This window comes from Mytilus galloprovincialis, chromosome 4, assembly GCF_965363235.1.
Source record: "Mytilus galloprovincialis chromosome 4, xbMytGall1.hap1.1, whole genome shotgun sequence".
In the NCBI taxonomy this organism is placed as follows: domain Eukaryota; kingdom Metazoa; phylum Mollusca; class Bivalvia; order Mytilida; family Mytilidae; genus Mytilus; species Mytilus galloprovincialis.
In genome coordinates this window covers 90,286,120-90,309,658 of record NC_134841.1, presented here as the reverse complement: position 1 = coordinate 90,309,658, position 23,539 = coordinate 90,286,120, and the positions used below count along the sequence as shown (strand labels likewise).

At 31.4% G+C, this 23,539-nt stretch overlaps 2 protein-coding genes across 5 annotated transcripts; one reads left to right on the top strand and one right to left on the bottom strand.

Moving 5' to 3' along the window:
• Positions 1–648: 648 nt before the first annotated feature.
• LOC143073354 (exosome complex component CSL4-like) lies at positions 649–9,839 on the bottom strand. Of its 2 annotated transcripts, none has more exons than XM_076248825.1 (8): positions 9,747–9,839; positions 8,702–8,823; positions 7,140–7,211; positions 6,564–6,652; positions 5,791–5,824; positions 2,379–2,429; positions 1,801–1,882; positions 649–784 (listed from the first exon to the last, which is right to left on the bottom strand). In XM_076248825.1, the coding sequence occupies exons 1-8, from the start codon at positions 9,772–9,774 to the stop codon at positions 669–671; spliced, it is 594 nt and encodes a 197-aa protein (XP_076104940.1). In that variant the 5' UTR covers positions 9,775–9,839; the 3' UTR covers positions 649–668. The 2 variants fall into 2 exon arrangements, with proteins under 2 accessions (XP_076104940.1, XP_076104939.1); XM_076248824.1 differs by having other exon boundaries at positions 9,705–9,789.
• Positions 9,840–9,977: 138 nt separating this feature from the next.
• On the top strand, positions 9,978–21,418 carry LOC143073353 (protein FRA10AC1-like). Of its 3 annotated transcripts, XR_012977483.1 has the most exons (14): positions 14,790–14,852; positions 14,932–14,993; positions 15,227–15,313; positions 15,923–15,968; positions 16,246–16,322; positions 16,771–16,854; positions 17,342–17,426; positions 18,178–18,223; positions 18,992–19,105; positions 19,377–19,419; positions 19,943–20,028; positions 20,449–20,569; positions 21,116–21,244; positions 21,292–21,418. XR_012977483.1 is itself a non-coding variant. In XM_076248822.1 (13 exons), the coding sequence occupies exons 1-13, from the start codon at positions 10,102–10,104 to the stop codon at positions 21,156–21,158; spliced, it is 921 nt and encodes a 306-aa protein (XP_076104937.1). In that variant the 5' UTR covers positions 9,978–10,101; the 3' UTR covers positions 21,159–21,418. The 3 variants fall into 3 exon arrangements, 2 of the variants coding, with proteins under 2 accessions (XP_076104937.1, XP_076104936.1); XM_076248822.1 differs by lacking the exon at positions 14,790–14,852 and adding an exon at positions 9,978–10,128 and having other exon boundaries at positions 21,116–21,418; XM_076248821.1 differs by having other exon boundaries at positions 21,116–21,418.
• The last annotated feature ends 2,121 nt before the right edge of the window (positions 21,419–23,539 follow it).

The following is a 23,539-nucleotide window of genomic DNA, read 5'->3' as shown; positions in this document are numbered from 1 at the left end:
AAACAAGACTAACAAAGGCCAGAGGCTCCTGACTTGTTGAATGTCTTATGGTAAACCTGACCTTTAAATGTACAACATATTTTGGTTATTACCTTGTGTTGTTGGATTTGTGTCTCATTGCATTAAACAGTTATACTCCTACATTTTAATTTATTTATAATGACCTTTGATGTTTCACCATGGATTGGTTTACGTACATCAGTAATTTGAGTAATCAAGAAATTTTTTATTTTTTTTTTAAGACAGACTGCCTTTTCCCATTAATGTATCCTACATTTTCATTTCTATTTAAGGAATGAATGTAATATTTTTTCTGTCTATGAAGAAATAACATAAAAAATTTGGTGCACACTGAATAACGCTCGTATCGGGTTATTTAACAGTGTGCACCACATTTTTTATGTTATTTCGAATAGACAGAAAAAATATTACAGTCATTTCTTATAATTTAATTCTAAATTCCATTTTAAACCGTAAAAAACCATGAAAAAACGTTGATGACGTCATGGTCACATGACTAAATTATGTCTATGGGCCAATAACAAAATAACGTCAGCCAATCAAAAGACGCATTACATCCAAAATTAAATTATTTTTCATTTGGATTTTGACCTCTCAACGTTACAGGCAAAATAAACAGTAATGCAGTTTTAATTCTCAATTTTTATTTACGTATCAGTATATTGTATATATTTTGGCTGTACTTTTGCTACTTTTCTGTGTTCTATTGCTAATGTTTTTGGACATTTCATTTCGCACCAACTGATTGGATCCATATTAGCACCTGAAATGTAAAATTAATGTAAAAAATTCAATCAAACCTGCCCACTGAAATATGCCCTCTAAATAATTTGTTGGAACCTGTTATCTAACAGTTGTCTTTTGTTTCTGTTAGCTATATATTGTTTTTTTATTAATTGTTGTAGTACATGTAAAAATCAGGCTGTTATTTTTTTCTCTTAAATTGTTTTACATTTGACCATAGTGAGGCTTTTATTAGCTTACTTTATTGTTAATGGTTAAGCTCATTGTTGAAAGCCATACATTCGCCTGTAACTATTTACATCTTTGTCCACTATTCCTATTGTTTATCGATAGTTTTTTCTTGAGCATCATACAATATCTCCTTATTTTTATATACTAAAAGATAACTGACTGTGTTTTCAAATTGAACACTGTTTATTGATTTTGTTCCTGGTTTTGGTCTTAATATGGGACAGTTAAATCTTTGCTGTATAAATATAAGTTGATGTGGAAATTTTGTATTCATTTTTAGACTTTAATGGCTTTGTCCAATGGATTAAAGTAAAGGAAAGGGGAAAAGATTGTGTAGGTCTATAGAAAATAGACGCACACATTTCCAGATATGCAGTACTGTGCCAGTGGATTCATTATTATTTGTTGGATACCAATTTTTGTTGGTTTCATGGGTACAGTTGAACCACAAATTCAAATGTTCAACCAATAACAAATTATCTATAATCTTTGTATGAAGTGATTGGCAAAACCTCGAAATAAAAAAATCCACAAAAATGGATACCCACAAAAATAAATGAATTTACAGTATTCTATGAATATCACATGATCATGTTTTCATGGAAAACATTTCATATACACATACAACAACTCTTCCAATGTAACCTGTCAACAATTAAACAACAGTTCGAATTATTGGTTTTAATAGTTCACTCATCATGCTCATATATGTAGTTCCACATAAATTAATTTAATAAAAACAAATGTAGTGAAAATTTATCCATAAATAGCTACAACTACATAAATCTAGAAAAAAAGATTTACCTGCTTCACTTGTAGCCATGACGACACCTAATTCATTTTCTGCTGTAGTTAATAAATAAGAATGTGCATCACCTAGAGATAACTGAGAAATGTTAAAGAAAAGGTAAACGAAGAGTTTAATGATATTTTTTGTATGTTTCTCTATGTATCTTTTGCTTTGTAGGGATCTAAATCAAAAGGGAGGGCTGGGCTGAGTGCTAAGAAATCTAGCAAAACCACATGCCCTGTATAAACTTTGTTTTTCTGAAACAAATATGTCATTTGGTAGTACTTGAAAACACTCTAAGTCTTAGAATAATGATGATTGTTGTTTGCTTTACGCCGCATTAGCACAAAAAGGCTATATCACAGTGATAGTCTTAGGAAGACTGCTTACTACCATTTAAGTCAGTACCACCATCAATACAATCAAAATAACATGTTAAATAAAATCATTACTAATGAGAATTGCTCATTTTTCATATTCTATGTGCATTGAGAAAAAAAAAATAGCGTCACTTAAATTCTATGCAAATAGAGGAAAGTGGTGCTGCAAACTCAATGCATTTGATAGTAAGAAGCTTTTAAAAGAAGGATACAACTCTGGCAACAATTATATCGCCTGGTCTGAATGACTTATACATCTCAACCTGTAATTACAAATCTTTAATTAGCTAATTGGCATGTCACACACACAAAATTTTGTTAAATCAATTTATCGTGAAATTCTCATTGCCTATTTGCTGTTCTGCTGTTGTGTTGTCATCTCTTTGATATATAATCCATTTCTTCTTTTTATCATTTTAAGAGTTCAGTGCCATTAAATAAACAATAATGCCATTGTATTAAAAGAAATCTTTCTTTGATAGATGTTAAATGAAAACTGAAAAGTAAAAGTTTAACTTGACATAACCAGGTGCTCCGCAGGGCGCAGCTTTATACGACCGCAGAGGTCGAACCCTGAACAGTTGGGGCAAGTATGGACAAAACATTCAAGCGTGATACAGCTCTGAATTTGGATTGTGATCAAATTTTTGACATTACATGGGTTTTTTTACACAAAACAAATGTCAAGATTTTACAAATCAATTAAAGATTTCTTCTTATTTAAATCTAAAATTAAATAGTTGACACAGCATAGGTTTCTGACACAGAATGAATGTGGTCTAATGAACTTAAAAGTTTTTTTTTGCCTTTGAGCAATTCACTATGCTGTTGAATATTAATCCTCTCAAAAAAATGTTTGAAGAAATTTTCTTTTTATTTATGAAATCTGAAATGAGAAAAATTTAACCCCCCCCTTTTTTCACATCCCCGTTTCCCTTTTTCCAAAAAAGATATCAATTCAAATTTCTAATGGAGTTTGCAACAATAACTACTCTTTTAAATACATCATAAAATATTAAAATGTAAAATAAAGTGCTTGTTATCACTGAATGGTAAAGATTGGTTGGTAGTAAAAGTGAATATACATTGTTTATTGTATAAAACAATAAAAAAAACTTCATCAGCAACATTTTATATTGGCAAATTTCCAATGAAGTTATTTACATAAAGTTATTGGCAAATAAAAATAGAAAATGACATCATAGTCATGTCTGGCAAATTTCCAACATACATTATTTAAAACATTTTAGATAAGATAAGGAAAAAAAGCTTCATCAGCAACATTTTATATTGGCAAATTTCCAATGAAGTTATTTACATAAAGTTATTGGCAAATAAAAATAGAAAATGACATCATAGTCATGTCTGGCAAATTTCCAACATATATTATCAACTACTATTCTATACAAAGAAAGATAACTCCAATTGAAAATTAATTGCTATTGCACAATATTGTGCAATTAGATATTTCTTGCTATTGTGCAATACTGTGCAATTGAAAATTTCTTGCTATTGCACAATACTTGATATGGAATCCTGATTTGGACCAACTTGAAAACTGGGCCCATAATCAAAAATCAAAGTACATATTTAGATAAAGCATATCAAATAAGCCCAAGAATTTAATTTTTGTTAAAATCAAACTTAGTTTAATTTGGACCCTTTGGACCTTAATGTAGACCAATTTGAAAACTGGACCAAAAATTAAGAATCTACATACACAGTTAGATTTGGCATATCAAAGAACCCATTTATTCAATTTTTGAAGAAATCAAACAAAGTTTAATTTTGGACCCCCATTTGGACCAACTTGAAAACTAGGCCAATAATTAAAAATCTAAGTACATTTTTAAATTCAGCATATCAAAGAACCCCAAGGATTCAATTTTTGTTAAAATCAAACTAAGTTTAATTTTGGACCCTTTGGACCTTAATGTAGACCAATTTGAAAACGGGACCAAAAATTAAGAATCTACATACATAGTTAGATTCGGCATATCAAAGAACCCCAATTATTCAATTTTTGATGAAATCACACAAAGTTCAATTTTGGACCCTTTGGGCCCCTTATTCCTAAACTGTTAGGACCAAAACTCCCAAAATCAAACCCAACCTTCCTTTTATGGTCATAAACCTTGTGTTTAAATTTCATAGATTTCTATTTACTTATACTAAAGTTATGGTGCAAAAACCAAAAATAATGCTTAATAGGGCCCCTTTTTGGCCCCTAACAGTCTTCACGACGAGTGGCAGCCCAGGCAGCCCAGGCTGGTAAAATTGCTCTCGGGCCTGTAAAAATCAGACTTACAGGCCAACAGAATCTAACTACAAAATTTCAAAAATTGAGCTGCGGGCCTGTAGATTTAGCAGTTCAGCGTGAAGACTGCCCTAATTCATAAACTGTTGTGACCTCAACTCCAAAAATCAATCCCAACCTTCCTTTTGTGGTCATAAACCTTGTGCTAAAATTTCATTGATTTCTATTTACTTATACTAAAGTTATTGTGCGAAAACCAAGAATAATGCTTATTTGGGCCCTTTTTTGGCCCTTAATTCCTAAACTGTTGGAACCAAAACCCCCAAAATCAATCCCAACCTTCCTTTTGTGGTCATAAACCTTGTGTCAAAATTTCATAGATTTCTATTCACTTAAACTAAAGTTATAGTGCGAAAACCAAGAAAATGCTTATTTGGGCCCTTTTTGGCCCCTAATTCCTAAAATGTTGGGACCAAAACTCCCAAAATCAATACCAACCTTCCTTTTGTGGTCATAAACCTTGTGTTAAAATTTCATAGATTTCCATTCACTTTTACTAAAGTTAGAGTGCGAAAACTAAAAGTATTCGGACGCCGGACGACGACGACGACGACGCGGACGCCAACGTGATAGCAATATACGACGAAAAATTTTTGAAATTTTGCGGTCGTATAAAAAATAAATATCTTGTGTGATGAGATTGTCAAAAACCAAGTTGTCTTTATGTACAGTGTAAGACAACAATGTAATGTCATAGGTATATACAAACAGACAGTTTGATTGTTACTTCAATATATGGGAGACTAACAACAGATTGTGCTTCGCACCTGATGTTGACTCTTGTACATTTTTGCATTGCCTCATGAGTTAATGTTAGGAAGTTCACTTTGTTGTTTACTGGTCATGAGGCATGATTACAACTATTCTGTCTAGGCAACATTCTTAAATCATTAACAGTACTTCAATGATTTAGGTGATAGGTCACATCAATGATTGGCCTACTGATAATGACACTATAGCAAAGCTTGTTCTATGTATCATTTAAGCTCTGTGTTTAAAGTTATGCAATACCTGTCAAAATCATAAAATCCATAAAATTTAAAGAAAAGTATTCCTATTTCTCCCCTTTAATTATATGCTTGTGGTCTTTCTTTTCAAGTCTAGAAAGACTTTGTTTGTTTGGCTTCAATATTTAGAGAAATATATTAATTTAGCAAAATGGTAGCATTTCATTTGTGTAGGTTATTCTGATATAATTTTTTTATTTTTAAGAACTTTTGTTGTAAGGTTCTGTCATGTTGATATTTGCCAAAATTTTCTTAAATCATAAAAGTTGATAAAATTCAAGATCTGTGCTAATATTTTACCTTATCTTTTTCTGTGGCTCTAACATCTTCCTTCCTGTAAATATTTGATAATTTTGATTCATCATGTTATCATTAAATGGTATAAATCAACAAAGATTCCTCAACGAGGGTATCACCAGCCCAGTAGTCAGCACTTCGGTGTTGACACGAATATCAATGATATGGTCATTTTTATAAATTTCCTATTACACAACTTTGAATTTTTTTCGAAAAACAGGATTTTCTTTTCCCAGGAATAGATTACCTTAGACATATTTGGCACAACTTTTGTGTAATTTGGGTCCTCAATGCTCTTCAAATTTGTACTTTTTTGGCTCTAATAACTATTTTGATCTGAGCGTCACTGGTGAGTCTTACGTAGATGAAGCACGCGTCTAACGTATTAAATTATAATTCTGGTACCTTTGATAACTATTTACTTAAAGCAGTTGATATTGTATTTTAAGAAGATGTGATTTTTTCATATAAAACAATAGTCATAAAATGAATTTCTACCAAATAAACAAAGTGCTGTAAAACCACTGTCCCAGGTTAGGTTGAGGCTTGAAAGCAAACAACATGTTCAACCCCACCACATTCTGTACGAGCCTGTCCCAAGTCATGAGCCTGATTTACAGAGGTTGTTATTGGTTGCTATCTTACATATTTTTTTTTCGTTTAGTTTTAGCATAAGTCAGGCCACTGGCGTTCTGTTTAATTTGTTTCACATTACCGCAAGTGATGAAGGGGTTGACTAATTGAGTTTTTTAGAGACATATTCCTCTATCTTTTACCTGATTTGTCCTCTGAATGGTTCCCTGAGACCTATCTTTCCTACACTGAGTATCAAACACTTGCAAAACCTTGGATTCACATTTGTCACCTGTAACAATCAAATAGAGGAACAAATTAGATCTTGTACAAGGGAAATACAGAAGTTTTACATAATGGTTGTATATACAAAAAGATGTTCAAATACATTAGTTATTAATTTCTTTTTTTGATAGTAAAATGCAAATAAATTCAATCTTTTTATAAAACATCAATTAGATTATATATGGCATATAACAAATTTACCAAAGTTGCTGTTCAAAGGGAGATAACAAAAGTTTTGTTACAGTTTTTGGTGATAAATTATTTTGTTTTATATCTCTACAATGGAGAAGTGATATATCTCTACAATGGAGAAGTGATATATATTGATAATGTACATCATAGAAACTCAAGTGTTATGGTTATGTTTAGGGTGTAAAAATTGTTTTTTAAATTCAGTATCAACTGAAGAGGAAGAAAAGACCAAAAAAAATACTCATTTAGCTGTACATGGATATAAAATCTTTGACTCTCTTATATCAATTAGACACACCTACCCTAGCTGTAACTACAGCATCCACTGATGGTACTGCATTCTGTTCTATATCTCTCTTTACTTCAATTAACACCTTAAAATTTTAATATCAGAATAAATCAATTTTCTGTCATGTACAATTTGGTCAATTATAAATCTTACATTCCTACAACTACATCATTCTGATCATGTTCTGTGAAGTAATATTATTCTATGATTAATGGCATTCATAATTAAACTAAATGACAAATGAGATACACTTTATTAATTCTGTGGTAATATACCTTTACAATACAAATATTGAAACTAGTATACATATTTTAAGGGGCCAGCTGAAGGACACCTATGGGTGCAGGAGTTTCTCGCTACATTGAAGACCCATTGGTGGCCTTCAGCTGTTGTCTGCTCTATGGTAGGTTTGTTGTCGCTTTGACACATTCCCCATTTCCTTTCTCAATTTCATACTTTCATCACTGTAGAGCTGCTAACTAAGTATGAAGTCATTCTGTTCAGTAGTATAAAAATTGTGATTAAACTATTTGTTGTTTCTGTTCCAAACCATATGCGTATCTGGACCATATGAGTTTTTGGACCATATAGGTTTTTTTTACCTGATTTTAAGTTACATTCTAAAAGTTTCAATAATAATAAAACTTTATCTAAAAAAAAAAAATAATGGTTACATGACAATGTATTATTTTTATAATTCAAATACTACGTAAAAATTGAATATTGATGCCATAAATAGTTTTCCTCGCTAATTACAATTAATCTTGCATGTAGGCTTGGGGTGACATTTACTTCCACACGGTATCATAACTCTTTTGCATTTGCAAGTCTTGGTTGTGCACAATCCTTTTCATTTACACCATTTTTTGCGATCGAAAAGCTAGCCTTTTTGTAGCTAGCTGCATACAGTGGTACCAAGGACTTGGGCCATTCCGATATGTCTAGGGTGTTTTTTAGAAGCTCTAGATCTCAAATATCGTAACATGACTGCAATACACAATATTCAAAAACAATATTAATTTCCATGAGTAACTTCTTATGTAACCATTCATTAAGAAACTTTTTGAATTTATTTTTCTAAGTTGACATATTGCCATTCACTCGTAATAACAAATCGGTAATGAACATCAGTAATGACCATCGGTATAAAATGTGTTTATTATAGTTTTGACAAGTAAGTAAAATTAACTAAAATTAACTATGCGAAACTAATAATTTTTATTTAGCTAATCTTTTTATTATTATATAATAATGAAATTACCTATATAATACATGTATGGTCAGACAAAGGGAATATATACCCATATGGTCATGACCATACATGTATGGTCCAAATTCTCATATGGTCCAAAACATTTACATCATAGTTTTTTTGGTTTGGTGGACATGGTGGGTTATTGTCTCATTGCTAACCATACCACCTCTCCTCATTTTTATTTCATAGGTTCTCATTCACTAAAAATTGGTGATATTTGGCTGGTTTGGTTAACTTATATTTGCGTAATCATTGTTTTTTTTTTTTAAATAAACAATGATATTTGTTTATTTATTCCAACCAAACAGTGCTATTTTTACCTGTCCATCATCTGTTTTATCTGTTTTTAGGTATCCAGCTATACTGGAGTATATAAACCCATTCCTTTGATAAGTACCATTTCCAGCTGTTGTACCATTTTCAATGTGACATATTCTTTGACCTTGCATAAATATAAAAACAAGAAAAGCATTACTTTCATGTAATTTTAAAGGAATCTGCCTTAAATACAAACGTACAAAATAATATTTTTTATAGAACAGATGAAGTTGGGTGACATGAAGTGGATGGTACATTTGTATCCTGTACATCTTTTGTAAAATGAAAATAAAATCCTGTGAAAAGTATTGTTTATATATTATCTGGTCTGAGAAAATGGGGTAAAATCTCTAATTTGGCATTAAACATTGTTAAAGTTAGAAAGATCATATCATAGGAAACATGTGTAGCAAGTTTCAAGTTGATTGGACTTCAACTTCATCAAAAACTACCTCAACCAAAAACTTTAACCTGAAGTGGGACGGATGATCGGATAAACGAACAGACGCACAGACCAGAAAACATAATGCCCATAAATTGGACTTCAACTTCATCAAGAAATACCTGGACCAAAAACTTTAACCTGAAGTGGGACGGACAAACTGACTAACGCACAAACCAGAAAACATAATGCCCAGTAAATGGAGCATAAAAATACTAGAAATTGTGTGTATTGGCTATCCCAACAGTTATTCTTATCTATGGATCAGCACGGGTTTGATGTGGGTATCTTCATTTTGGAATATACTTTAGATATTGATCATAAAATATTCTGACAATAGAAGAAATGATTTTCGAAATTTATAGAGACAATTTAGATTTTAGAATTTGTTACTGCCATACTGTGTATTTGATTTGTTCTGCTTATGGGGACGAAAAAAAAATCCATAGACTTCGTCCCCATTCCCAGGTAATGCCTGCCTCATATTAAATCACATAAAATGATATGTCTTCACTTGAAAATTAATTGCTTATGCTTTTGTGCGTAAAAAGTTTAATCTTTACTGTAAAATATGACAGGAATCATTTGAATTTGAGCATGTTTACCTGGAACACAAATCCTGGGCGCAGACATATTGGATTGTTCTATTTCATGGGTGTGAATGTACTAAGTTGGTGCAGGATTTGTCATTTTGCATTGTTCACAATGAACAGTTAGACTTAGTTTACAAATTACTTCTTTATTTGTTTTGTTACAATGTATTTTAACATATATGAACCGCAGGAAAAAGAGAGACTTATTTAGATAAATATTATATTTTGACACAGTTACCCCTATTCAAAATTAGATGGTCCAAAGCATATCCTGTTTTGAAACAAAAGTGAAAGTGCAGAACAATATTATATGAATATTCTATTCTTGCTTATGTTTTGAAATATACCGTCTGTATTTGATGTCTTAATGGCAGAATCTTTTGATCTTGCAAAGGTAAACACCATTAAAAAAAAAAAAAACAATAAAATATACAAAACAGGCTACTGTAACATCAGGATAAAGGGGGTCTCATACACCTTATCGCTATTTGTCCGCCATTACTGGATATCACACAGGTTCCCGTAAAATTTTGACGTCATAAAGCAAAATATGGAAAAGTGATTGTTGATGACGTCAAAAGTTCAAGCGGCCGGGTCAGCCGGGATTAGCGATAAGGTGTATTGGGGGTGGGGGTTCTGATCCCGGGTCCCGCTTACTGTTTTGTCAGATTCCCGTATCCTGTTTACACAATTCTCGTTATTTCCTGTGTCCTGCTAGACTTCATTTCTTGTTTTCATGGCACAATAATTTGACTTTCACATGTCGCGCTTACAAAAAATTGACAGTCCCGCATCACGTTTAACCCTCTTGATGCCAGATTAAAAAAAAAAACAACGTTATGACGTTACCAATAGGTAATGACATTTGGACGTCGCCAGTGCCGAATTCTTTTGACGTCGTCGTTTTCGAGGTTTTTTTTTAATTTAGAAAGTTGAGTCTTCAGCTGTATTCTTTGATAAAAGAGGTGACAATTATTACCATTAGGTGAAGAGAAATTGACTTATTTTGTTCTATATTTGTAGATGAACAAAAAAAATCATATTTTGTTTAAGTGGAGAAGTTATTAAATACAAATAAAGAACGAAAAGAAATCAACATGTACTTCATATGCATTTTATTCTTGCAAGTTTTATCAAGGATAGATCAGCTGATTAGAGTGTTTTTGTATACTAATAATATTTTGTCATTTCTTGGAATGTGATAACATTTGAGTATTTATGACTATAAAACTGATGTCCAATTAACTGAAGTTGTTTCTTCCTTAAAACGCAAACATTTTATTCCTCATAAATCTGCAATGTGTGGAAATGTTTAAAACATTTTCCAACACAAAGTCCAACGCCACAGTCAGGACACCTTGTTCTTATTCTTGTCCCCGAAAATCTGTTCTCTTTGCCAGAACAAACGGCACATCTCATTCTCCTTTTGTTGGGAATCCATTCTATGAAGTGCCGAGCAGTAAGTCTGGTACTTTGAAGTAAGCAACGTCTACCCGGTCGTGTCTGTCCTTCTCTGTGTTGTCCAATCAAACCCTGTATTATTTCCTGCTGAAATGTCAAATGGTCCATTTTCTTCTGTACCACAAAGGTATTTCTGTAACATATGTAGGCGTTAACTGAAAACAAAATACAATAATATTATTAAATTGATGTTTTTAATACCTTTCGGAAAACAAAGTCATATTTGAATTGTATGCGAGTTTAGTTTGAGAAAAGGTAATTAATTATCAATATGATATAGGACTACATGTTTGTAAAAACATCAGAACTAAACCCGTCACACCAAAAAAAAATAAGATAGAGAACAAACAATTGCATAGCGCTCGTATACTTACTTTGAATATATTTTTCAAATTAAAGCCTTCGATAACTCAAAATTTCGAATAAACCATACCTGTTGCTGTCATGAGGAGATTGAACAAAATCTTCTTCCATAATTTCAAACTTCTAAATTGGGGTTCATACTGTGCAATAAACTGGTCACCTAGATCAACGCCACCCATCGTCTCATTGTATTTGTGTACCAAAGCTGGCGCCTTCACAACTTTCCCCTTACTATTAGGTTTCCGGGTCATTCTGAAAATATAAAATATTTTTTTTTAAATATAGTCTAGATCTTGATCTTGATATAAAACAAATATTCTGATTACTCCAATGCATGTACAATTTCAATTATTATTTTATGTTTCTTTAATCACTCTGTAATGTTTATGTCATGTTGTAATTAATGTTATGCTCTTAATGGGCCCTTTAATTTGGAAAATAAAAATATTGTATATTGTATTGTACTTACAAGTATGAATGATTATAATTTTAAATCCTTCTTTACTAATAGATATTCTATGAAAACGTGATCACGGGTTATTAAATTGAGAACTTTTGGAATGAATTGTGAATACAGCTACCCAACACTCTGCTTAGTTTTCGCGGAACCATACATATTAATATATGAATACGGTTCCTTACTTGGAAGAAGAAAAAGAGGAATAGTACAATACATTCAATAAAAAAACTTACTTTGCACTTCCAGCTGTTGTTAACAAGGACACTTGTCGGCGATCACTATATAAAACAGACATAACTGGTCCTTGCGACTTTGCAAGAATTGCCCCCTTTGGAAGTTTTGCTTTTCTAAAACTTTGAGGCATGCCTTTTCTTGTGGTATGGTACCAGTACAATATGTACCCCTGTTTCTGAGGTCGTGGACTAATTTTGGACTGGTAAACCAACTGTCGATGGTCACATGGTGCTGGTTTCCAAAGTGGGGCCTCATCAGATCCATAACAACTTTGTATCTAGAATATACATGGCATTGCATTCAATGTTTACTGCAACGTTTATTACACTTTAGAATGAATTTAAATATGTTATTTGAAATAAGTCAGAAATTCATGTCGATGGTTACCGTCTTTAAAATACACCAAAGGCCTTCTACGAGAATGTGTGTACGGTATACGGTTTTATGATTATATTTTTTTTTAGAATATACATGTACATGTAGTTCACAGTGTTCACAGCTCTCGTATGTTGTACACTACTATTGTATGTTTGAGTGAACGGTATGTAAAAATTTGAGAAACATAAATTGAACTGTTTTTTTTTTTTTTTTTTTACAAATTAACAACTAATCATGGAACTTTTAAATAACTTACCATTGTGCATTACTTTTAATTACAGTCTGGTTGAAGAATCATGTTGCTCTCTATAGTCGTTTTATTAATTTTTATTATTGATGCTACCGATTTTACGAATACCACTTGTACAGATACAACGAACTTACTATTACTAAGATTAGTTTATCACAAAAGATTTACAGGACAATCAAAAATTCGTGCGTTTTTGTTTATTAATTATTTGCAAACCGGAGTGTTATAGGAGATAAGTCTTTTTGCTTAGTGTGGTTATTGAGAAAAAGATTGACTGCTGTTAATTTCATGATGCTACATGTAAAAATTAAAAAAACAAAAATCAATCATTTCCAGACTTGAATTATTCTTTTGAAATGACACAATAAAAAAATATAGTAATATAATTTCAACAGCATACCCTTGTCCATCAGGATGACGAGGTGCATTTGATTTGCCTTTGTATAGTTCTAGTTGATGTGTGTATCCACTGCCTGATTCAGCAAGAACCCATGCCTTGACACCCCATCTGTGAGCCTTTTTATTAGCAATATATTGCTTCAAAAAGTGTCTTCCTTTGAAACCAATCATTCTTTCGTCAATGCAAACATTTTGTGAAAGTCTGAAATAAGTTAATATTTTAAGAATACATACATTATGAATAAGTTATTGATAAAATACTGAGTGAATTGAAACGATAATGAAGTAAATTATTTTAAAAACACTATTTTAAAATATCAAACAAATTCTGCAGACATTTGTGCAATAATAATTGTACTTTTTTTTATATAGTTGCAAGATTTATATTCGTTTCTTACCTGTAATTTTCCTCAAAAGTTCTGTTAAAAAGTTCTATGATATTAGCAACTTTATGGAGTGGGTCATAACCAGCTTGGCCTCTCTCGACTGCTAAAGCATTGTCATTGCAGTGTAAAAACCTCAAAATTTCCTGGAATCTGTTTCTTGACATAATCTGGGGAAAATTTGGAGTGTATGTTAGTGCATTTTTATTTCCGTTTTCCCAATATGAAGCATTAGATAGTTTCCTGACTATTCCCATTGCTAACAGTAAACCAAAAAAGGCACTGAGTTCCTGCTTGGAAACTGGTTTCCAGTTATTTCCTCTTCCTTGTGGGGTTGGGTCATTAGCGCTTAACGTTGTTGTAGCATACCTATTTGTTTCTTCAACTATGATATCAAACAAACTGTTGTCATCTTCACTAATAAATTTCTCAAAGTAATCATATGGAGATAAATTTGCATCAAATCCAACAGGACCATGATCTGGACTGAATGATGGCAGTCTTTCTATGACAAAAGAATTTGGCTCTATAATGGTGAACCACGGTCCATTTCTCAGGTTACCAGGTCTATTGATTTCATTTTCGGAATCTTCAGCATCCGTGACAAATGAGTCGGATATATCTGCATCACTATTGCCGTCTTCTGTAAACGATATTTTCACCCTGCACACCCAAATTTCACCGTGATTATTACGTCACTATGACGTCATGTACTCAACGTAATCGTCAATGACCTATGGTCAGTAGTACAGTTATATATATGATTGAAAACATGGTGTAAAACAAGTGCAATGTCTTGATTTAATTGGTATACTTATTTAAATTCTGGAGACGACATATATGTCGCCTTGGCATTAAACCCCCGCACGACATATATGTCGCTTTGGCATTAAAGCTATAACGACATATATGTCGCCTTGGCATTAAGAGGGTTAGACCCAAATGAGACCCACATGAAGTACAGCAATAAAAGTGCAGTTCTCTATTTTATGTGTGCAAATACTTTTTTTATGTGGATTAATTCCCTCTCATACTTTGTTTTTCAATTTACAAACACATTATACAATGTAACAGTATAATAAACTAAAGACTAAGCAACCTGAACCTTTCCAAAAACTGAGGAAAACCTCAAATGCTTTGGAATGGTAAGCAGATCTGTCTCCACATGTGGCATCCATCATGATGCTTATGTAAGTAGATATTTGATGTAACTTAATTAAGTCTTATTCTTTGATATTACATTTAAGTATATTTGTTTTTAAATTTTAGATACACCAAGGAGGTGGTCTTGATTCAGAATTTGAATATGACTCAGAAGCAGACAGGAGAAGGTAACTATTGTCTAGTTTTCCTATTTTGCGACTGTTATGACATGTTAATATCATTATGATACATGTATTGTTGAAATGCTGTTTGTCTTTACTTTAAAAATGATATCATGTTATTACCTTATGCTCAATGATGATATATAAATTTAAATTTTTTTTATATAAAAACTGTGTTTGCAAAATGGCATTCTATGATTCTGTGAGCAGTAAGGGGCATATTTGATTTTATTCTTCAGAGAGAAGAGGAATGATTTAGTGACATCAAAGAAGAAAGCATCAGAAAAGATAACAAACAAAAGACATGTTGAAGAAGAATACAGCAAGTATGTATAATGTCATAGTTTAATATTATTTTTTTTTTTTTAAATAAAAAAATTAAATAATAAAGAAAATCCTCCAAAAACCTATATTATTAAGGAATATAAAAGAATGTGGTTCATTATCTTACAATCTACTTAGTGAATATGTCCACACAGAAAAAGATGGTGTAGATCTCAAAGCAAAAGTCTCACAGTAGAATATTTCCATACCTAGCTTACAGCAATTTCAGGAAAATCTTATATCATATCTTTATTTACCAAAGTCATAACAACTATAGGCATACAACATATAAACTACACAAAGTATACATAGATAGCAGAATGTAGTGTGAAACATATTACATCGTGTTAGATCTTAATTTTTGTGCATGAAATATAAGTTTACCCAAATAACATAATTCTCTAAGATTATTAGAACCCATAATTATCTGTTTTATGGGATCACATCAATCATATTTCGGGTCTTAAATTTCACATTAACAAAAATTGAGGAATATTATTTTTCTCTCAAGAATGAATAATTTTAGACTTAGTGCACTGTGCAGATATGATATTCAATAATCTTTTTTTTTTAAATGTTGCATTGTGAACTTAATTTTATTCTGATTTCAGAGAAGAATGGAAAAACCAAAGATTTCATGTTCTTAGTATGGATGCTGTATCCTTTTATGTTGATATAGAATGAAAATAGAAGATTTTTAAAGACATATTTACAAACAACAAATGCAAAGTGACGGCATAGCATATTTAGTAGATTAAAATAAAGGAAGATGAGTCTATTGGTTGATATCATAGGAAGACTGTTTTGAAATAACATTTAAAATATAACATAAATGTTAAAATTATTTTTCTTGAAATACCAAAAAATAATATTTTGATGTAGACTAATTTTGAATATTCATGAATATTATTTACTTTCCTTGACATTGAATCAGTTTGCACGTCATAAGAAGTTTATTAACGACTACATACTTTACTACAGTGGATCAAAGGCAGATTTTAAAAGAGACAGGTATGCATTAATATATCTTAAAACTCGTTATTTTGCAACAAGATTAAAAAAACATCCTTACTAAAAGAAGGGGAGACAACTCTTGAAAGTTTGCCAAAGTTGTTCTTAATGACACTTCAAATGTGTTCTCATTATTATAAATACTTATTTAAACAAAAAGTATTATTTCTGAACATATTTTGCTATTGGTGCTACAAAGGTAAATGTCTATGTAATTCAAACTTAAATTTGAACCTAGTCATATCTCAATTTAAACACAAATTACATTTTAGAATATAAAATTGTATGTAAATGAAGTGAAATTTATGATATCATTTTGATTTGAACATTGGTTACATCTTTGTTAAAAGAATGATTTTTTTCCATCTATTTTTCATTTGCATAAATTTCATTTCGAGTTTTGATTTAATATTAAATTATCTTGAAGGAATGATAAATATATTTCTAGTTCCAAAGATAAAAGAGACATAGATGTAATCAAAGAGCATCACAGATTCCTTTGGAATGAAGAAGATGATCCAGATGAAACATGGTATTTAACATTTACTAGTGTATCCATAAACTATTAAATATTCTTGAACACTGTACTGTATGTCTGTCTATCACGCTGATATGACAAGTCATGTGCATATACATAGAAAGCTACCTTAAACAAATAATGATAAGCTGGTTCTGAAGTCAACGAGGATTCTGCTAATTTAAACATATTTTATTGTTCAAAATGACAAAAGGATCAGACACAAGTTTTACAACTTAGTAATGTCTTCTCCGATTCTGCTATAAATTTTATGCTGAAATCCTAGTCTGTTTAGCTGCCATGTGGTAATTTATCTCACAAATTAATAGTACTTACTTTCCCATAGTATACTTGATATTCCTTATCCTGTTCTCATTCTGTGTGATTGGACAACACCTGCCTGACATCTTTAAAACATTTCTAGAGCATCTATACATTAATTGAGATTATACTGAAAGGTCCATATGACACACAGACTCAATAATATTTTTTGTATCAATAGGGAGAAGAGACTCGCCAAGAAGTATTATGACAAACTGTTCAAGGAGTATTGTATTACAGATCTCAGCAGGTACAAGGAAAACAAGGTGATGTTATCAAAATCAAATATCCTGAATGTAACCTACCTGTATATACTCATAGATTTTACCTTCCCTTTCGCTTGCCTTCTTTCAAATTAGGATTAAGGGTCAAAATTGGAAACTACACTCCTAACTGTGTGTTGCTACCTTAATAAGTCAGAATATGAAATAGCAGCCTGTCTACCTGTATCAGATTGGTAAATTTAATGCAGGGGAATGCTTTTTGTATATAATTAACATAGTATCCAGGCTGATAATTTTATATATATGTAAACTATGTTTAAGAAATTTCAAAATCAAAACTTATTGTTTTCTTTTGAAGATATCTAGGATTCAGAGAGTCAATCTGTCAGTCTGTACAATGATTGTTGTGTTTATTTTGCTTCAAAATTTGTATCTTTTTTTTTATGGAAATAATTGCTTTTAATAATTTATGCAGCATGTTTTATTATAGCATTGTATGTTTTTCCATCTAAGATGACAGTGAATTCTAGATGTTTGTTATTTTGGTGAACTTGTGTTAATAAATTGTTGTTTTATTGAACTTGTGTCATATATCTCTTTTTATTCATTGATTAATTTTAATTTATTATTTGTTTTATAAACTTAACACTTTTTTTTAGTTGATTGTGCATTTTTAATTTTTATATATTGAGGATAGTTTTAACGTGAACAGTTTTTAATTAAAATAAACTTAGTTGTTAACAAATGAAACTGTTTATCTTCTGTTAATTACACAAAATTACTGTATCTGTAGATTGCAATGAGATGGAGAATTGAAAAGGAGGTTGTGGATGGAAACGGTAATATATTTTATTGTCATACACTACATATGATTAAAGGGAGATAATTAATACACTTTTGTTAGTTAATGAGGCTACAACTATGTAAAACAAAAACCAGACGAAAAATCTAAAGTTCATGTACATGCAAGTAAATACTAAAAAAAACATAATTACTGGAGAATGAAAGTACTTTGCAATCAAAAAACTTTCAATTAAGATTATGAGACTCAGACCCAGAAATCAACTAATCAAAATACTTAGAGATGTTTTTTTAGCACATATTTTGTACTCTGAGTACCAAGTAAACTTTCATGACCACTAACCCAGGATCTTTAAAACACTGATGGAAGTTTTAGAAGTGTGTCATTACATCTTATGAGTCTTGGTACTTGCAAAGAGGTCACAATTTCATTGATTTTGTTGGCTTTTATAGTAACACTGACTTAAATGATTTATTCTTTATTCTCAAATATAAGTGTATGTCAAATTTTTATTTTATATTATCATATGTTTGGGTAGATCAGTGCCTAAGTCAGTGTACTGCTTCTATTATCAGAGTTGCCACTCTCAAACATTTATTTACATTTTAATTGTTAAACATTACTTATGATGTTGCTATAAAGTTTGTCAGCTTGTTCTTCACCATAATTATATATGGCTTTCTAAGTCACTTATAATGAAAAATATGAAACAATATATAACCTTTTAGTATACAAGTATGTAGAAGCTCTCATTCATTTATTTTGTTGCTATGTTAATAAAAAAAAGAGTTCCTATTTCTCACAGGCCAGTTTTCATGTGGCAATAAGAAATGTAAAGAAACAGAAGGATTAAGAAGTTGGGAAGTGAACTTTGGGTATATGGAACATGGGGAAAAGAAAAATGCTCTCGTCAAATTACGTAAGTGGAATGATAGAAAAACACTTTAATATTTTATATTGCATCTAAAATGTAGAATTATGAAAAAGCAAAAAAATCTGTTGAAAAAGTAAGTGTAAATACCAATGCTTATATATTATTCATGCAATTACATGCAGTACAGGGTAATTTCAAGATATTAATATGAAATAACATTGTGAATGCTTCAATGAGATAATTAAATCACAGTCACTAAACTAAGCCCTCTGGTCATTTCATTAAAATACATACATATTTTATTTGTCATTTTCAGGGCTATGTCCAGACTGTTCATACAAACTAAATTATCATCATAGGTATGTACAGCATTTTAATATGTTGCACCTTTTTGTACTTTTAAATTATTTTCATGCACTTTTATCAATTTTGAATCACATTGTATTTAATCAAAACTAGAATAAAATAATTTCATTTAATACATACCTTGCCTTTTTGAAAGAAAACAGAATAAACTATAACCATGCAGTAGTTGATGGTTGTTGTTGTCTTTATTATTATTCTATTTTACTTATCTAGTGAAAGACAACTGTGAATACCTTTCGGAATCCACCCACTATTACCAAACCATACGATTACCACTTCAGGTGTTGGTTCAACTTGTTTTATTTCAAACACACTAATATAATGTTATAAAATGAAAACAAATAGGTCTAGACTAATGTATTGAGGCATGACAAAGTGAATAAAGCGTCAAAGCAAATGTTAAATTCTCATGCCTGCTATTTTGAAGTTGTCTTCTAAAACTTTTAATGTCAAAGGAACAAAGACACACATATTTTGTTAAGCCTTATGCATAAATTTAATTTTGATTATTTACAGGAAAAAAGAAATTCTACCAAAATCAAAAAGAAAAGACAAATCACAGCACAAGAAACAAAAAAAAGAAGAAAAGCAGTCTGATAAAGGTATTATACATCTTTATCACTTGGTTAAAAGCTTTGTTTTTATGGTCCATCATTAACACATAGACAATATCTTGGACCTCTCAAGTGCATGAGTCATATAAGATATGTTGCAGAGGTTGTATACACCAAAATTATTATTTTCATTTTTGGCTGGACTCAAGCCACTGGAGTAGAAATAAACGACAACCACTGAACAAGAGGTTCCCGACTTAAGACAGGTGCAAACTTATGCTGCAGGTTTAAACGTTTTAATAGGTACCAACCTTCACACTTGCCTGAAAAAATAGTGTAACAACACAACATAGAAAGACACACTATAAAATATCAATTGAAATGGCTTACCTCAATCAAAAGACCTATTAACCAATGACCTTTTTAAGAAGTCAGATTCATTTACTGTACAGATACTTTATATTTTAGATTCCAGTTTAGATGAAACCTTCAAGAAACCACCTGATCAATCAACTTCTCAAAAACCTGACTCAGTAGAGGATAAATCTATCTGGAGTGGTCCAGCTAAATTACCTGATGAAAAATCAAGGTTTGTTCTAGTTCATTTGATATTCCTGTGTACTCGGCATAAATATGTGTCTACTTTGTACAGCCTTTATTACATATAAGGTATGGAAGGTTATTAGGCAATTTTGGTTATTTTTAAGTTCACATTATTGGCTGTAGCTTTTAACTTACATGTAGTATGCATGATTTTGGCACTATATTATTGTCACCAGGGTTGAGATTCATTTTATGAACAGTACATTGTGACCCGAGTTAAGGTCCATTTCATGTCTAGTTTATTGTCACCAATGTTAAAAGTATATTTTGTGTTCAGAATATATCACAGGCTCACAGCAGATAAGGTCCATTTCTTGTGCAGTTTATTGTCACCTGGTCCATTTCGTATTCTTTATTATCAATTTATTGTTAAATAAATAAAGGTCCATTTGAAGGATTTCATGTTCAGATTATTGTAACCAGATTTAAGGTTCATTTTATGCTATGCATTTGCTATAGCTAACATTCTTTAAAAAATATTGTACGAGCTGCAGATTTAAGCTTTTTAAATAATTCCTGTTTTCTGTTTTAGGGAGGAAGAGTTTGATGACTACTTTGAAGACATGTTTTTATGACACAGGTGTGTTAGAAAGAAGAGAGAATTAGCTTTTGTGATAGCGATGATATTACTGTTTCAATGTATCATTTGTCATCATACTGTTGATTGTATTATATGATTTCCTTAACAGTCTTTCAGCAAGAATATGTACTTCATTGAAAAATATTGCCTGCACATGCTAGGCTAAGTGAGGATGTAGAATTATTAGTGGAGACCAGGTTGCACATTTATATATGCATGTAAAATATACTATATCGAAGTCACAGATGGATGAAATACTGTGGATTCATTTTTATTCATGGTATACCAATTTTCGTGGGTTTCGTGGGTCACAGCAAACCACGAATTTAAGAATTCAACGAAGAATAATCCCAAGAAATGTGTATGGAGTCGGATATTATGCAGTTCTAGTATAGTGTTGACTAGGGACAAACATTGTAACATAACACATGTTTTTTATTGAAAGAAGATACAAGTATTTTGATTAAATCTATAATAAATATATCGAATATCAGTGATAATTTACTTTATAAAATTTATTAAAACTGTTCATGGAAAATAACTGCAAGTTGTTAATTACCGTGTCATAGTTTGGTTTACCGCTGATTAAAAATCAATAGGATTAAGTACGGGGATATTGCCCGTAGGTAATATTGTTTATGACAGGAACATTTATTTTCACACCTTATACTTATATCACTGTTTATTATATCGTAATTAGGGAAATGAGCTTTCAATCATAAAGTTTTGAATGACTTATAGGATTCAAACAAGAATTTATAAATTGTAAAACAAACAAATAATTAGTTGTCTCTGTCCATTATTGTAATCGAAGTTATCAATGAACACTTTAACCTAGAATGACCAAGCGAGGATTTTGACGATTCAAAAATTTTTTCAATTAATTCCTTCTTTTTTTGTTTTTTTGTTATTATTGATCAAACCAAGGAGGTTATATGATCTCCTCAATCAAAAAGAAATCCACGAATTACGTATCTAATTTTTTGTTGTTGTAATCAGCGATCCACGAATTTACGTATACCACGAAACGTCTTTTTTTCTCTATCCACGAAAATTGATACCCACGAAAATAAATGAATCCACAGTACTGTAAAATGATAACCAACATGCAAAATATCATAATTTAAAACTATGTTGACTTACACTCCAGACTTGCTGGTATAATAAAACTATCAGTCTATTTGTTGCTTTTGTAGTCTTGATTTTTGATCTACTTCCACTCTATCAAGAGTATTGTCATGTCAATCAAGATGGAATATCAGACAAGAGAGTGCTGAATGTCTTGCTGCTTTGCTCGAAGAATGAATTTTGTTGGACGTCTGTAATATGAATCTTTTAATGCATGTATCCCATAAACTTAAACAGTATCAATTATCCATGCAGGGTAAAGGCCTATTGCTGATAGTATATGAGAAACAGACCTAGTGAACCATAAAAATAAGGTCAAGGTTAGTTAAAACCTGCCAAACATCATGTACACAATGTAATCATTCCATACACCAAATACAAGTGAATCTGCGAGCTACTGCTCACTGATGATACCCCCGCCGCAAGTGGATAATATTAATAGTGTAAAAATATGCAAGTGTTCGGTAAACAGGAAGTTGTCGAGTGATGAATCTGAAAACGCATCACACGGTATAGCTGACTTATAAAAATCCTGAAACCAAATTTCAGAAATCCTTGTATTGTAGTTCCTGAGAAAAATGTGACGAAAATTTTCAACTTGGTTATCATGTGTAAAATCATACAAGTGTTCGGTAAACAGGAAGTTGTCGAGTGATGAATCTGAAAACGCATCACACGGTATAGCTGACTTATATAAATCCTGAAACCAAATTTCAGAAATCCTTGGATTGTAGTTCCTGAGAAAAATGTGACGAAAATTTTCAACTTGGCCATCATGTGTAAAATCAGACAAGTGTTCGGTAAACAGGAAGTTGTCAAGTGATGAATCTGAAAACGCATCACACGGTATGGCTGACATATATAAATGTTGATACCAAATTACAGAAAGGGTGGATGTGTAGTTCCTGAGAAAAATGTGACGAAAGTTTCATGGGACGGACGGACTGACAGAGGTAAAACAGTATACCCCCCCTTTTTTAAAGCGGGGGTATAATAAAACAAACCCGACCATGAAAACATTTACATGAACCAACGAACCATGAAAATGATGTCAAAAGTCGGACAAACCCTGCTAAATACACGTTCACCTTACAATAACTCCATAATCCAAATATATCGGACCCTTAGCTTAGTATCTAATGAAACATGATGCATACTCAAGTTTTTTCGCTCTATGTTGAAGGCCTTATTATGACTCTTAAAGATGAAAAACACCATGAAAAGCAGTTTCTTTGCTTTAAGCTGTTC

Bases quoted from the DNA above. Each gene is read 5' to 3' on its own strand.
- LOC143073354 (XM_076248824.1), bottom strand. From the start codon at position 9,774: ATGTCTGCGCCCAGGATTTGTGTTCCAGGTAAACATGCTCAAATTCAA. The intron at 7,212-8,701 runs GTAAAAATAGCA...TAAAATTTTAAG, and splicing joins ATAAAACAGATGATGGACAG to GTGTTAATTGAAGTAAAGAG. The intron at 6,653-7,139 runs GTAGGTGTGTCT...TGATTGTTACAG, and splicing joins ATGCTGTAGTTACAGCTAGG to GTGACAAATGTGAATCCAAG.
- LOC143073353 (XM_076248821.1), top strand. From the start codon at position 14,805: ATGGTAAGCAGATCTGTCTCCACATGTGGCATCCATCATGATGCTTAT. The intron at 15,969-16,245 runs GTATCCTTTTAT...ACATTGAATCAG, and splicing joins ATGTTCTTAGTATGGATGCT to TTTGCACGTCATAAGAAGTT. The intron at 16,855-17,341 runs GTATTTAACATT...TTGTATCAATAG, and splicing joins GATGATCCAGATGAAACATG to GGAGAAGAGACTCGCCAAGA.